Here is a 15,394-nt window from a genome sequence, read left to right as displayed (position 1 = left end):
ACAAATCTTATGAGGAGCGACTGAGGGAGCTGGGATTGTTCAGTGTGGAGAAGAGGAGGCTCAGGGGAGACCTCACTGCACTCTGCAACCTCCTGAAGGGAGGCTGTGATGAGGAGGGGTTTGGCCTCTTCTCCCAGGCAACGAGCAGGACCTGAAGAAATGGATACAAGTTGTACCAGAGAAGGTTAGGTTGGACATAAGGAAGAACTTTTTCTCTCAGAGAAAAAGTGTTAGCAATCCTGTATTCTCTTCAGCACAGGAGAATGAGAGAAAATGAGCATCATGGTTAGTGAATTGGAGCATATCACAGTGGCAAAACAAACTGATACTACTATTCATCAGATTTTTTGTGAAGCAAATCACTAGGAGAATAAGAACTGTATTGAATACATTTCTACATGACAAAGATTAGCATACTTCAAAAACTCGGTTTAGCTAGAAAAAGATTGCACATCATTTGATGATTAGAGACTGGAGCACCTCTCCTATGAACAAAGATTGAGGGAACTGGTCTTTTTTAGTTTGGAGAAGAGAAGGCTTGGGGGAGACCTCATTGTGGCCTTCCAGTACTTGAAAGGAGCGTATAAACTGGAGGGGGAACGGCTGTGTGTGAGGGTGGATGGTGACAGGACAAGGGGAATGGTTTTAAACTGAGACAGGGGAGGTTTAGGTTGGATATTAGGAGGAAGTTTTTCACCCCGAGGATGGTGATGCACTGGAACAGGTTGCCCAAGGAGGCTGTGGATGCCCCATCCCTGGAGGCATTCAAGGCCAGGGTGGATGTGGCTCTGGGCAGCCTGGTCTGCTGGTTGGTGACCTGCACACAGCAGAGGGATTGAAACTGGATGATCTTTGAGGTCCTTTTTTCTGAGGTCCTGTGAGGTCCTTTGAGGCCTTGCAATTGTATGCTTCTATGATTCTATGATCCTTGCGTGCTAAACTGAGAAGATTATTTACAGTACTTTGACAGTCCACAAAAGCTCTTAAGCCTTATCATGTCAATAAAAACTATCATGGGATCAGCAGCAGCTTTAGAAGCCAGCAAAACCGCCGTTTCAGCATAAGCCTTGAGCAGATCTGGAGGTTCATGCCAAGGGATTTTTATCACAGAGTGATATGCTTAAAAACCATGAACACGAGCTCTTGGAGAGAGAGTCCTGGCCTTTGTCAGAAATAGTGTAGTCAGCAGGATTAGGAAGGTGATTGTCCCTCTGCACTCAGAACTGTGGAGGCTGCACCTTGAAAACTGCGTTCAGTTTTGGTCTGCTCACTGCAAGAAAGTCCATGAGGCCATGAACTGTGTCCAAAGAAGGGCAACAAAGCTGGTGAAGGGTGTGGAGCATGTCTTATGAGGAGTGGCTGAGGAAATTGGGATTGTTTGGTCTGGAGAAGAATCGGGAGAGAGCTCATGTCCCTCTCTGCAACTACCTGGAAAGAGGTTGTAGTGAGCTGGAGGTCAGCCTCTTCTTACAGGTAGCTAGTGATAGGACAAGAGGTAATGGCTTAATGGCGTGAAGGGATGTTCAGGTTGGACTTTAGGAAAAATTTATTCTCCAAAAAAGTGGTGGAGTATTGGAACAGGATTCCCAGGGAGGTGGATAGTATCACCACCGATGGAGGTTTTCAAGAAAAAGGTAGATGTTTGCACTGAAAGGCATGGTTTAGTGAGCATAGTAGTGGTGGGTTGATCTTAGTGATCTTTTCAAACCTTCATGTTTCTATGATTGTATGATTCTGTGTTTTGAAAGTGAAAGAAACCAATTTGGGACCTTTGCTGAAGATCTTTATTTTGTTACAGAAAACTCCTGTCTCAGATGATTTCTGTCATGGCTCCTTAGTCTCATTTGAACCATTATTATTCTTTGCCCCTGACTTCAGACTGCAGTATCTGTAATTGCTGTCCAAATTCCAAGATGCTGCACTGAATTTACCTTGCTCAAGGATTTGTAATAAATATGTAAATAGGAGGAAGGAGAGGGAAAAGGGAAAAAGTACCTCATTTGTGAGATATCAGCTGTTCAAGATCTATCATCACCATCTCCTGACATGTCTTATCTGCAAAGACTTGATGTGCAGCACAAAGATAAACTTGTTTCAGGTGCTGGAACAGGCTGCCCAGGAAAGTGGTAGAGTCACCATCATGATTCTATGTGGCACTTAGGGATTTAGTGGGCAATGTTATTACTATGATTTAGTGGGCAATATTACTGATATGTGTACAGTTGGACACGATTATCTTAGAAGTCTTTTTCAGCTGTAATGATTCTACGATTCTGTGATTATTCAGGTAGTTTTCTGGTATGATACACTACAAAGATATTTGAGAGAACTTGCAGGTGCAAGTATTGCCTTACAGACTTCTGGAGATGTGTAAACACCTTGCCAGTGTGCAGCTCCTTTAGCAGAAAAGGGACACAGTTTGTTTGTCTGTGACATTATTTTGTGTCAGCTGCTCTTTTAACTTTCTTGTAACTGTCTCCTATTCCCTTGAGAGATTAATGCTTCTACTCCTTGAAACTCTTGAAAAAATAAAATTAAGTTTTTCATTTCATTGCTCATTTCTTTTCTTTCAGCTTCTTGCCTGATTACATCAGTGGTGACTTCGACTCCATCCTGCCTGAAGTCAAGGCTTACTACAAGGTTAAGGTAAAGCAATATCCCTTGGATGTGTTTGTGTGTGTTAGAGTGTTGTAGGATCCAACTCCCTAATGCTCCCATTGGTTATTAGGTGTTTTTAGCTCCCTTTGGTGTCTTTGGGTCTTTGGATGTGAAGTAACTTACAGACTTAGATGGGCTCTGCCTCTCACTGTAGTGATGCTTAAAGTGAAAACAGGAGCTGCATTACTGCCTGACTCCTGTGTTAGGTGTAGTTTCATAGCACCAGCTCGAGAAGTAGAAGGTGTATTACTGCAGATTATAGCAACAAGAAACAATGGTAAAAGTTCTTGAAAAATATGTTAATTCCTTTGCCATGTGGAGATACAGAGCAATAAAGATAGCATATTACTTTCACACAACAGATTTATTTTTCCCTTGAAGTGTGCACCTAGATAAATGTCTTCAGGTAGTTAGGTTTTCCTGAAATAATATGAGTATTCTGTTGGCATTTGCTAGTGCTCCTGCTCCCACTCACTGCTGAGCTACCTCTCCTGTTCCAGCAGGCAGAAGGCTGACCTGCCTGCTCCTGAGCTTCCTGTCGCATGCAACTGTCTTGAGCTGCTGCCAGGCCATGGTTATCAGTGATGTGCACTGTCACTACAACTTGAGCTTCATCAGCATTCATACTGAATGAATTCATACGCAGAATGTTTTGTGCTGTTGCATAGATTTTCCATATATACTAATGTAACCTAACTGTTACACAAAATAAAAGGAAATGGGGTGCCCGGTGAAGGGTGGAATGCTCCTTTCCATGTGTATAGCTAATTCATGATGGTCAGCAAAAATGAGCCTATAGAGAGAGGGAAGCTCTAACACATAGCAGTTTGAGTAGAGTGTGAATGGAGTGAAAGTAAAGGAAGCAGAAATTGCCAAGATCCTTTGCAATCCTCTGTGCCTTTCAGTGTGATACTCAGTAAAAAGTTGTGCCCACTGTTCTGTCTAGTCTTTCTGACTTGCTTGCTGATTTGTCCAGCTGCCAGGTAAAGGGCAAGTGGTGCTGAAGCTTCATTTGGTATTTCAGTTGCAGTGGTTTAATTTACATGAGGAGATAAGGTAAATTTTTTTCTTTGTGTTTGTGAAGCTGAAGGTACATTTCCTTTTGTATTTTTAATAAATGTGCTGTATTGTTCTGTTAGGTTTTATACATGTGATGGAGTGCCAGTGACTTATTGACAGAAATTAAAGCATCATAACTTATTTTATCTATCTGAGGGCAGCAAACCAATGGTTAAGAGATGTTACTTTTTTGTAGTAAGGTTTATGGATGTTGTTTATTAAGTTATATTCACTTATGAGCAATTGTGTCAAATAGACTTGTGTAGTGCTGAGTGAGAAGGGGGAATGTTAAACTCTGTGTGCATGAAACTAACTAGGATTCTGTAAAGCAGATGTAGGTCCTTTAAGCAGTCGTATCATCATTGTGAAATAATCACAGTTCTGACTCCCCCTTCACACCAGCTTCATACCAAGATATTGCTAAAGACTCAGAAAGTATTCTGCCTCATTTAAGTGATGGAAGTGATAGCAGATCTATGCCATCACAAAGAACATGGCTTACATATTCCCAGAGACAAAGGAAGGGAAATCTTTAAGCCAATTCCTCTGATGTGCTTGGCTCATCAAGGATTAGATGACAAGTGTTTCCATTTTCCTTTAAGAAGGATTATCACCATTGTGTCAGGGAACTTTATCTAAATAAAGTCTATAGAATGGATTCATTTTTTCATCTCTGTTAGGCATGGCATGCCATAGTAAGTGAAGAGATGGAAATGACACTGCACTATAGAGAACTTGTGATGGTTCTGTTGCTACACACTCATCTGCTTCTTGCTTTAGCTGGATGTTTCTATTATTGAAACCTTTTAAAGCATCACTTTGTGATCAAGCAGCCATTTGTATTGTTATGTCTCAAAGAAGACTCAGTTTTGAAAGGTTTTTAGGTCAAAGACATTAACTAAAATTGTGGTTAATCTGTCCTGATGACTGGAAACAGAAGGTTGAATGCATTGCCTTCTAAAATCCAGATTGGGCATTTTAGTGAGAATCCAGTTCAGCTTTTCTACTGAGCAAACTGCATGTGCTTTAGAAGGCTTCTATAGATTTAGTAGGCTCTACTTCATATCTGTAATTAAAAGCTGTGGATATATTTACAACAACACTCTTTCCTTTTGTCTTTCTTCTTTAAACCCCACAGAACCACTGATATTTACAGGCAGTTCTGTAGCTGTATCATTTTCTCTTTATTTTTTCTATTACATTTCAAGGTTCAATGGTTATGAAAATGCTTAATAGACATGGTATGAACACTGTCTTTCTGTTCTATCAACTTATAATTAGATTTATGAATTGTATTTGTATGGCAGTGCTGATACATCTCTAGCTAATATGCTGCCTTGTTTAAATGCAGGTTATGATGTCATTCTCTGTGACTTTCTGAGGCCAAAACTTGTAATAATTTTCAAAGTTGATTTCCCTCAGTTATATCACTTAAACACATAAAAGTATTGTTTTTCTTTGACTACTTTAATTTATCCTTTATCTCTAAACTTAAATATTTTTTCTAAAACTGAATTTTATGTATAAATGGGAATTAGACTATTAAGAAGTTTCACTCCTAGCGTTTTTCTTACACTGAATGGGCTTGTAAGAAAGCATGTTTCATTTTAGAACTTGACTCTTTTGTGAGAGGTTTCAAGGCTTTGGGAGGAGCTGTAAAATTGTGCAGGTGGATATAAAGCAGTCCTGTCTTGCTGTAGAGCAGCAGCTAAGTTTTTAAGTGATTTTGGTGTTACATGTTCTGCTGAAGACATGTCTGACATCAATGTAAGAAGTGCTGTGCCTACCTCTGTTGAGCTTCTGACACGATGAGAGTGATCATTGCCATTTGGACCACATCTCCAGTTGTTCGCCTTTGTTCTGAGATGCTGAAAGTTTCCTTTCATAGAATCATTGAAACACAAGGTTGGAAAGGATCCACAAGATCATCTAGTCCAACTGTCCTGCTATCACCATTACTACCACTGAGCTACTAAACCATATCGCCTAGCACACCATCCAGATGTCCTGGTTCCCTTAACTTCGCTCTAGTGAGTAAGACTAGCAGGCTGATCTGGTATGGTAGGACCTGGATGCACGCACCATCTTTTGAATGATTTTCCACCTCTAAGTGAAGGACTGCCTTGGGGAAATGTTCCTGCTGCACCCTATATCTCCAGTTGAGCTGTGCATGGGCTGCAGCTCTCATAACAGCAGTTATTCTTCATTGTACTGTCCTCTCACTTGCTAAGGAACCTCATATCACATCCCGCTACTTATCTGCAGCGTTCAAAGAGAAACCAGCATTCAGAGAGTTTCCATTGTATGCAGTTTCCCTCAAAACCTGTTCTGTGTTATCATATGGCAGGGAAAGACAGCAGAAAATTCTCGGTGCATGACTAATATCTAGGTCTTTTCCATCACAGTTCTGTGACTGGCTGTCACCTGCATGATAGCTCTTACCATAAGCACAGGCTTGTCAGCTATGTACGTGCAAGGTATAACTTCTGAGCCTTCAGAAGGAATTAGCTGCCTGTCTGTCAGCTCATCAGTGCCAAATACAATTGACAGCCAAACACCCCTCGCTTGCTCATTGAAAGACCCTCAGTGTCTTAATGTAGATATAGGTTCATTGGGTTAAAAATTTTTATAGGTTAATAGTTCAAACTGTGTATGCGATTTAGGATTTGGAACTTCCTATATGCCTTTGTCATGAAATCATTAAACAAAGTTGTCATAAATTGTTTCTATTCTCAAATAGTATTTCAGAGGTCTTGTTAAGATTGCATTTCCAAATAAGTTGTGTGGGTGATTTGGGTTATATGTTTTTTTATTCATGTCAAACCAAAGTAATATCATAATGTTCCAGAAATACCATAAATTCTTCAGAGATGCTGATCTTAGCTGATCTTAGTGGCACTTCTGTAGAGCTGTACGTGTTTGTACTCATCAGTTGGTGGCAATGAAGTTGCTGGCTGCTGTAGTGGGCAGTGGTTTTCTTCTTCTGAGTTTGTCCTTCTGTCTATCAGAATGTCAGCATGTCATTTCCTTGAGCTCATTCTTCCCAGATGCTTTGGTGGTCTTTGGAAAAAAGTTGTAAAGCTATGTTTGATTTTTAGTTGCTTATTATTGTAATTGTCATTCTCTGCATTGCAGTATACCTTGTTGAAATATATGATGACTTCAATTAATTTTTTTTTTTATTTAGGGAAATGTGTTTTTACCCATCCATGTGAAGACTAGGCATTCGCATAATATATTCCATCTTTATAATTCTTGGACTCATCAATGATCAGTTCAGTGTTGTAGCTAAATAAGTAGGAATTTGCCATTCATAGAGAAGGAGAAATATAGCAGGAAAGAAGTTTGCAAAACTGAAGGAAGAGAGGGAGGGACTGTGCGTGTCATTTGAAATGCTGAGTACAGAAGTTGATCTGCAAAATTGAGCTAAGGATATATAGCAGCTAGCATTCTCCTTCTGAACTGTATGTAATGATCCGGAAACAGTGACAAACTCTAAACAAGGAATAATCTTGCACAGGCAAAGATATTTTCTGCTGCTTGTAACACATGGCTTTTACATTGAGGCTGAGAGAGTTTTTAGAAACTGTAAGACAAAACAATAAAAAAAATTTTAAAATCGGTGCTATCTAACCATATACACAGCTCAACCAGAAGTTACGCAGATAAAGGCTGTTCATAAAGGAAAACTAACAAGCAATTGAAGTAATCAGTGACTTTCTCAAAGGTTTCAGTCTTAGGACTAATCTTGCTGTTTTCATTAACACACCAATACTAAAGGAAGAATGTGCTGTTGAGTTGTACTGATAGCACAAATTTTGGAGCTCTGTACACATGTAGGACAAAATTTATCTTTTTATCTTGCTGTCTCTAGGGATTTAAAATCTTTGAATCCCTTTGTATTCTTTTTGTACATGTGGGCAGAGCTGTGTAAGTAAGCATCATTTTTGAGAGCTTTATGCACATTTGGAGCCTGATCTTGATCCATTCCATGCAGTAATTGATACTTGAGATACAGCTCGCTTCTCAATCCAAATTCTTTTCAAATCAACTATATACCTCTGAAAACTAGGGAAATACTGACAGATAGTAGCAAAGGAGCAAAATTTGTACATAAAATCTGTCTGAGTGCACAAGATAGAGATGAGCCTCTCTGGCTTTATATAGGGTGGCAGGTCCCTTGTCTGACAAAGGATCATATCTAGACTGTGTTCCATATGGCTAAAATTTGGCAGCCCAAATCCTTGAAAACACCTCAGCAAGAAGCCTTACTGTTGTCTCTGTCTTACCTTGAGGTGAATAGTGAGGATTGGAAATCAGAATCCGATGTCAATTGAAACATAATGCTTACTTATTAACACAAGTTCTTTAGAATATCTGTCAGCCCAGAAGGGATTAACCTGGAGCAATTTTAATTGAATAAAACAAAACCTTACTGTGCATCTGGTGTTGCGGCATTTAGAATTCAGGCAGCCTCTCTTTCTCCATCCCGTCTCATAAAAGATAGCTCAAATAGTTGAATTTCAAGGAATGCTGCATCCCATACTCTTCAGCTTTGTGGTTGAGGCAGCTTTTCTGCTTTATTGCATGCAAATGCTTCATTTAATTGCATTGCTATTTGCGTAGAGTACCAAAGATAATGTTAGTTTTTGTGTGTGCTTAGGCATAGCTACAGCACTTTAGAAATTGAGTTCTAAGTTTTGGTTCAAAGTGCATTCAAATCAGCAAAAAGATTCTCATTGATAGAACTGGATGTAGTTTATGCTGTCTACATTTGATGGTGTGTTCTTCCATTCTGTCTGAGACTGGTGCTGTTCCAACTCTCTGATTCCTCTTACATGAGCTGCCTCCTGTCTTCATACATAAATGCATGCAGTTAGAGCTTCTGTTTAGAGTTTCTGTTTACACTTAACTTTTGAAGGAATGAAACCAATCCTATGAATAGGTTAGGGTCCTAAGGGTGTAATCAGTGCAGTTGAAGGAAGATTTTCACAGCGCTAATCATAGAGTCAGATTGACCATCAATTAAAACTTCTCCCTCTGAATCTTTCTTTTTCGGACAAGGAAGAGCACATAAGGGAAACTTTTAAGATGATCCAAAGATAGCAGATGGCTGTCACTGCTGTGCTGTGCTCAGGTTTAATCATCAGATTGGAGAAATCACGTCTGGGTTGCACGGAGATGTACAAAAGGAAGTTTACTGTTTATATGTCAGAAATGGATATGGAAAGGGGTCAGGGCTGTATGTATGAGTGTGCATCTTCTGATAGGCCCTTCTACTTCAGTTTTTTACATAACACCCTTAGCTTTTGCTTGATTATTCAAAAGTGTTAAAAGGTGTTGTTGGTCTTCTGATAAAGGCATTGTGGTTGTAAACATTTTATTGCAATTCTTGGTCTTTGGGTAAATTCTTAAGATGTTTGCTTTTATTCGTTAAGCTTAATAAATCTGAATTTGCTGCAGTACAGGTAATCATTTGGATCATAAGCTGTGCTCTTTCTTTGATCTTCTTTTTGTTTGTTTTTTCTCCTTTAAGAAGGGTTTTTTGAGGGGTTTCATTTCTGTCATTATCATCCTCGGTTTTCTTGCACTTCATTTTGTTAGAGGTTGCAAAGAAGGGATGTTGTCTTTCCTTAGTATTATTAAAATACCAGATAAATTTATTCAAATTTTGTTAATGTCAGTCAACTGCCATGATTTTGTAATCTGTTTTCCTTTGAAAGGAGGCAAGCTAATTAATACAGAAGAACACTTTCTGCTATCTCTACAACAAATATATGCTATGAAAAAGCTGCCCTCCACCAGAAGCCACATGCTGCTCATTAAAAACTAAAACAGGAAACATTTTATTTACTTTGAAACGGGCCATATCAAAATAGATAAAGCAGAAGGGAGAAAAGGCTGCAGCTGCTGTAGTCTAACTTCCAACTACAAAGCTCTATTTTTAACCCTTGTCAAATTTGACAAGTTCGGGCAGCTTCTGATTTGCAGAGGGTGTGCAGATGTTTACATATGTTTACTGGTTTTGTTTCACTGGGCAATACTTGCTGAATAAAACAAGTAGTGTTGTGTAGAGTTAGAAATTAGTAATGGTCAAAACTGGAGATTTGTTTTTCAATAATGAGATTTTTCACTTGAGTGCAGATCTCCATTATTTGGCTTCCAGTGCATACACTTCATCATAATTAACAAATTCCCGAGTTAATCAGAATGGCAGCAGTACTTAATGTGCAGCTGAGTGAGTTAAGTCATCAGCCACCTCAGAACTGAGGGCCAATACAACTGTACTGTATTAGCTTTGCACTGATGCCAAGCATTCAGCCAAATTTGAGTCCAAGAACTGAAAGAAAATGAATTTCAGTTAATTATGTAGTTTTGTCTATTTAAATATCTGAAATCATGTTCACCAATTACATTTATTTGTTATATTCTTTACTAAGCAAATTAAAAGACAGCTTATATAACTAAGCTGATCAAAAGATTAATAAGGGTGTGTGGAAATGGACATCTACACACTGCTGTCTTCAAATGCATAACATGCTGTGATGCAACATGTGGGAGAAGGACTGAGATATTCAGACTCACATTTCACAGGCTGTCTGGTTTCAGCATCTGTCTGAAATACGGGGTGCAATAATCCAATTAGGTGCACCTGGCATTCTCCACCTTCTTTAGCAGTGGGCCGCCTGTAACTGCTACAATGAGGCAGAACAGCCAAAGTTTAATAATGGGTGCCACATCCACACGCAGCAGCTATACTGTCATCAGATGTAGTCTATTGTTTTCTTTCCTGCTGTGTGGTATTGATTTTTCTAACCTTTCTTAATGTTATTTGTGCTTGGCTTTTTAACTTTCTTACCAAAGGTTAATGTTATTAAGTTGAGTAGATATCTATAGAACTACAAGCATTATTGCCTGTCTTGCAGTTACTGTGATGTCCTTTCATTAAATCCTGGCTACAGCAGAGAGTATTGCTGTGAAGATTTTTGTCATTTGTGAGGAATATGGTGAAGGTTGCCAAGAACTGCACCTGAACTGTCATCTGGTTCTATGTTGAGAATCACTAGATTTGATAGTCTGTAGCAACAGATTTATCTAAAACTTTTACCGTCTTGTGAGCATGAGCTGCACAGACATCCACTCCAGCAAGGTCAGGGATAGGGCACAGGAGGATCTAAGTGCTGCTGCTCTCCTCTTCCGTTTTAGTTCTGACCATGTGTGCCTCTTCACCATTGTGGCAAAAGGAGTGGATCTAAAACCCCTGTCTTTTCCAAAGCTGGCTCTCCATTTGATGTGAAAAGAGAATGAAGAGTCGCAGTTTGATCTGACAGAACGGTGGCTTTACTGATGGCACTCTGCCAACTTTTGTTCAGCTCTACAGCAATAGTTGTATAATGTGTCAAAGGTGCAAACGGCCGAGTGAACTGTTTTAGGATACCACTGTTAAGTTAGGTTTTGTTTTTAGCAATTGCTGTCACAGCAACATCTTGGTACTAGTGTCATGGGTTCAGGAGCCCTCCTTCATAACAAAGTATGTGTTTGATATCCCATTTACAGATTTAGAAGGCCACATTTCTGTCATTTGTATTGGAGACCTTCCACTGTGAATGTGCAAAGAGGGCAGTGGCAGAGCTAAGCAGAGGACATCTGCATCTCAGCTTTCTACTGGAGCTGCAGTCAGTAGCCTGACGTGCCTCTCAGCTACTGCACAGAAATTACCTGGCCTCTGAAGTCTTCCAAATACCTGTTGAAAAGCATCCTGAGAAGCCAGGCCAGAGCCAATTTCAAGTGAAATGTACTTAATAGTAAAGGCAAAAAATAATAAATAATAATTTAAGTTGTAAATCATCGCTTCTGAAACATGTGGACAGTTAAGTAAGTTTGGTCTTTCCTGGCTGGAAAGTAGAATTGTATTCTGCCTGCAGCTGCCAAAACCTGACTGCCCAAGCAGAATATTGGGCTCATTAGCACTTACAGGAAAGAGTATTTCAGAAGTGCTGGTGGAGGGAGGGGGTTATTCAGTTATTTATAAACCAACACCTGTGAACCACTTCTGCCAGCAAGGAGTGGTCCTGGAAAAATATAAATGGTTTTCTTCTCTTCTGCTCATTTAAGAGCTGTTAACTCACGTTCCACCTCTTTGCCCATGCCCAGCAGTAGCTGTCCCTGCCACTGATTTTTTCTTCATCTAACCAAAAAGCTTGTTCTGCAAGACTGGAGAGGCTCTGTCTGTTACAGTTTCTCACATCTTGTTACTTTTTGCCCTTGTTGGTGCCAATAAATAATAAATGCACTTGAGGGCACAGTAGTGTTTATTGCAGACCCCGCATCAGTGTTACATTTTGGCTATTCCTAGTGAGGAGTGAAGACACAGCAGCTCTTCACCTTTTTTGACACTTGTGCTGAATACAGGTTGCAGCTTCATTCTTAGTCTCTCCATGGCTGTAGCAGTATTGCCTTTGCAAGGGAAGCCTCTGATTACATGTACATCTGTGGCATGCTACCACTCATCAGGTCTGTTACTAGTGCTTGAAAAGGCATTTGGAGTAATAACATGTACCAGAAAAGTTACAGCTTCACCATTGACAATTTTTCCTTTTGGAGTGTTTTGAGGAGGCAGCAAGAGGAAGGGGTGTAATAAAAAGCATGTCATTATCTGCTCTTTGTTCTTTTCTCTTCACCCAGATCCCCTACTGCACGGCAGCTTTGCTTATTTTTATATGCATCCTGATAGGTTGGGGAAGCATTTCAGAAATAGCATTATGTCTTTCTACTGGAGACTCATTATTTTGTTGCATGCAAACCTCTGAACTCTGTCCATGCACCGATCTAAGAAATTTTGTCTTCTACACCTTTATTTTCACCACTGAGGCAAAGGCAACCTGAAAGTTCTATTTTTATTCTGGTGTAACAAAACAATGTATTTTATATACAGAAGCACACATACAAAGATTCTGTATTCTGAATGTTTATTTCTTGTCAGTTATGGTATACAGCAGAAACATAAAATCTGTCAGGTGAAGAGAAAAACTAGGAGGCTTTTAAAGGGACCAAGAAGTGGTAGCAGAGGAAACCTCTAAATATTGTTCTTGTTTTAATTTACAACGGTATAGGCGTATTTTGAGTATTTGAAATCTCTTTGAATAGTGACTTTATGTGGTAGATAAGTTTCACTTTTTCTTACTCGGATCTTTATCAGAGGCTTAGGAATTGCTTTAGCACTCAATTAAGAACTTTGACCTCCCACTCTTTTCTACTATTACATGTTCTCATCTGTATTTCTGGAGCCTGTTGAGTATAACTTCCTGGTCTAGGTATTAGATGGACTCACCTAAGGTTAAGCCTTACAAGACCTAGTGCTCACCAGTACAGAGGAGAGCATTAGAGATGTTAAGACTGTGGGCAGCCTGGGCTGTAGTGACCATGCCCTGGTGCATTTTGTGATCTCAAGGAATGCAGGCCTGGCAAAAAGCAGTCAGGGCGCTGTGCTTCAGGAGAGCAAAATTCCATTGGCTCAAGGAACTGCTGGATGGGATTTCCTGGGAAACTGCCCTTAAGGGCATAGGAACAGAACAGAGCTGGCAGCTCTTTAAGAACACCCTTTTGCGAGCACAAGAGCTCTCCATCATCCAGCAGAAGAAATCGAGCAGAGGAGGCAGGTGATCAGCATGGCTGAGCAAGGACTTGCAACTGAGAGAAAAGAGGGAAATGTACAGGAAGTGGAAGCAGAGTTGTGTAGCCGTTGAAAAATATAGGGACATTGAACATGTGCAGAAATAGCATCAGGAAAGCCAAGGCAAAGATGGAGGTGAACTTGGCAAGGGATGAGAAAAATAAAAAGAGGTTCTAGGGGTACGTAGGCAGGAGGAGACAGACAAAGAAGATCATAGGCTCCCCCTCTGATAAATGAGGATGGAGAACTGGCTTACTCAGACATGGAAAAAGCTGAGGTATTCAATAATAGCTTTGCCTCGGTCTTCACTGGTGGTCAGGCTCCTCTGCATGTCTGCCAGGACCCTGAACCTCTAGGTGAGGGTGAGAGGAGTGGATTCTGACTCATAGTAACAGTGGAACAAATCTGGGACCTCCTCATGAAACTGAATGTATATAACTCCATGGGCTAGGTGGAGGGCTGGAGCACCTCTCCTATGGAGAAGGGTTGAGGGAACTGGGTTTGTTAAGCTTGGAAAAGGGAAGGCTCGGGGGAGACTTCATTGTGGCCTTCCAGTACTTGAAGGGAGCATATAAACTGGAGGGGGAACGGCTGTTTGTGAGGGCGGATGGTGACAGGACAAGGGGAATGGTTTTAAACTGAGACATGGGAGGTTTAGGCTGGATATGAGGAGGAAGTTTTTCACCCCGAGGGTGGTGATGCACTGGAACAGGTTGCTCAAGGAGGCTGTGGATGCCCCATCCCTGGAGGCATTCAAGGCCAGGCTAGATGTGGCTCTGGGCAGCCTGGTCTGGTTGGCGACCCTGCACATAGCAGGGGGTTGAAACTAGATGTCCTTTGAGGTCCTTTTCAATGCAGGTCATTCCATGATTCCACAATTTTATGACCCACTGCAAGGTGACTGTTTTATAATCACTGTAAATTCACAACTTCGCTGATTCTGGGAAACTTGAGCACTTTTTTATACATACATTTATGCACAAATCAATATAAGTACCAGACGCGTAGTAACTGTAGGACCAGAGTGAGGATTTTTTTTTCTGGAACTTGATCCTGGAAGTACTGTATAACCCTGAGCTTTCCATATCTGATTTTGTCTATCCAACAGAACACTGCAGAACAGTCTTGTCCAACCCACATCCCACAAACTGCATTTGTGTCTGGACAACTAATAATGCAATCCCACAAGATTGTAAATTTTTAACCTTGATATGTGATTTTTTTTAATGTTTTTCATGAATCAGTTTCATGTAGCTTGAGTACAGACTGCATAGGTGACAACAGAAGGTGCATTAGTGCAGTGCTAACTCCACCTTTCGTGCCTGCCATACCACTCTGTTGAATTAAAACCTATGTGTCTTGCCTGTTACGTACACTTGTGCCACTTAATGAGTAAAAAACATTGATTGCTGATGATAACATTTCGGCCTACCTACATGTGTGCGTGCCTATGGTGCCCTGGCAATGGTTGGTAAAAAAAGAGGAACTTAAATAACTAACAGAAAATGAGGTAGTTGCCACCAGCATCTTGCATTTGATGAAATATCTCTGCATCTTACATCAAGAAAATTTACGTTCGAGAGCTTTAAAAATGAATAATATCATGCAAATGATTGTCAAAGCTGTGAGTTTCATAAAGTCCAAGTGATTGAATCATCACCAGTTCCAGGAGTTCCTTAGAAGTAGAGATGCTGTTTATGGGGACATTATTTACTTTTCCAAAGTAAGGTTGCTAACTGTGGGTAAAACGTTAAAAGAAGTTTATGATTTGCGAACTGAAATTAAGGTAATTGTGGAATCAAAAGGAAAATCTGTGCCAGAACTTGAGGATGAAAAACAGCTCACGTTCATTAGCATTTTGGGTGGATTTGATCACTCTATTTAAATGAGTTAGACATCGAACTTCAAGGAGAAAATCAACTTATCTGAGCTGTATATCAGGCCACTATAGCATTCAAAATTAATCTTAAATGACGGCAAGCTCAAGTTACAGAAAATAATTTT

At 40.2% G+C, this 15,394-nt stretch overlaps 1 protein-coding gene across 1 annotated transcript in view; it reads left to right on the top strand.

Annotated features, from left to right (window-relative positions):
- TPK1 (thiamin pyrophosphokinase 1) overlaps positions 1–15,394 on the top strand; it is a gene marked incomplete at both ends in the record, with an annotated part of 191,218 nt that overhangs the window by 85,072 nt on the left and 90,752 nt on the right. The window contains 1 exon segment of the mRNA XM_079533265.1: positions 2,574–2,646. Within this exon segment, the coding sequence (XP_079389391.1) occupies positions 2,574–2,646 (73 nt within the window).

Source organism: Tetrao urogallus (assembly GCF_951394365.1).
Source record: "Tetrao urogallus genome assembly, chromosome: 3".
Classification (NCBI taxonomy): domain Eukaryota; kingdom Metazoa; phylum Chordata; class Aves; order Galliformes; family Phasianidae; genus Tetrao; species Tetrao urogallus.
Note: the sequence above shows the minus strand (reverse complement) of the source record. Positions and strands in the feature narration are given on the sequence as shown.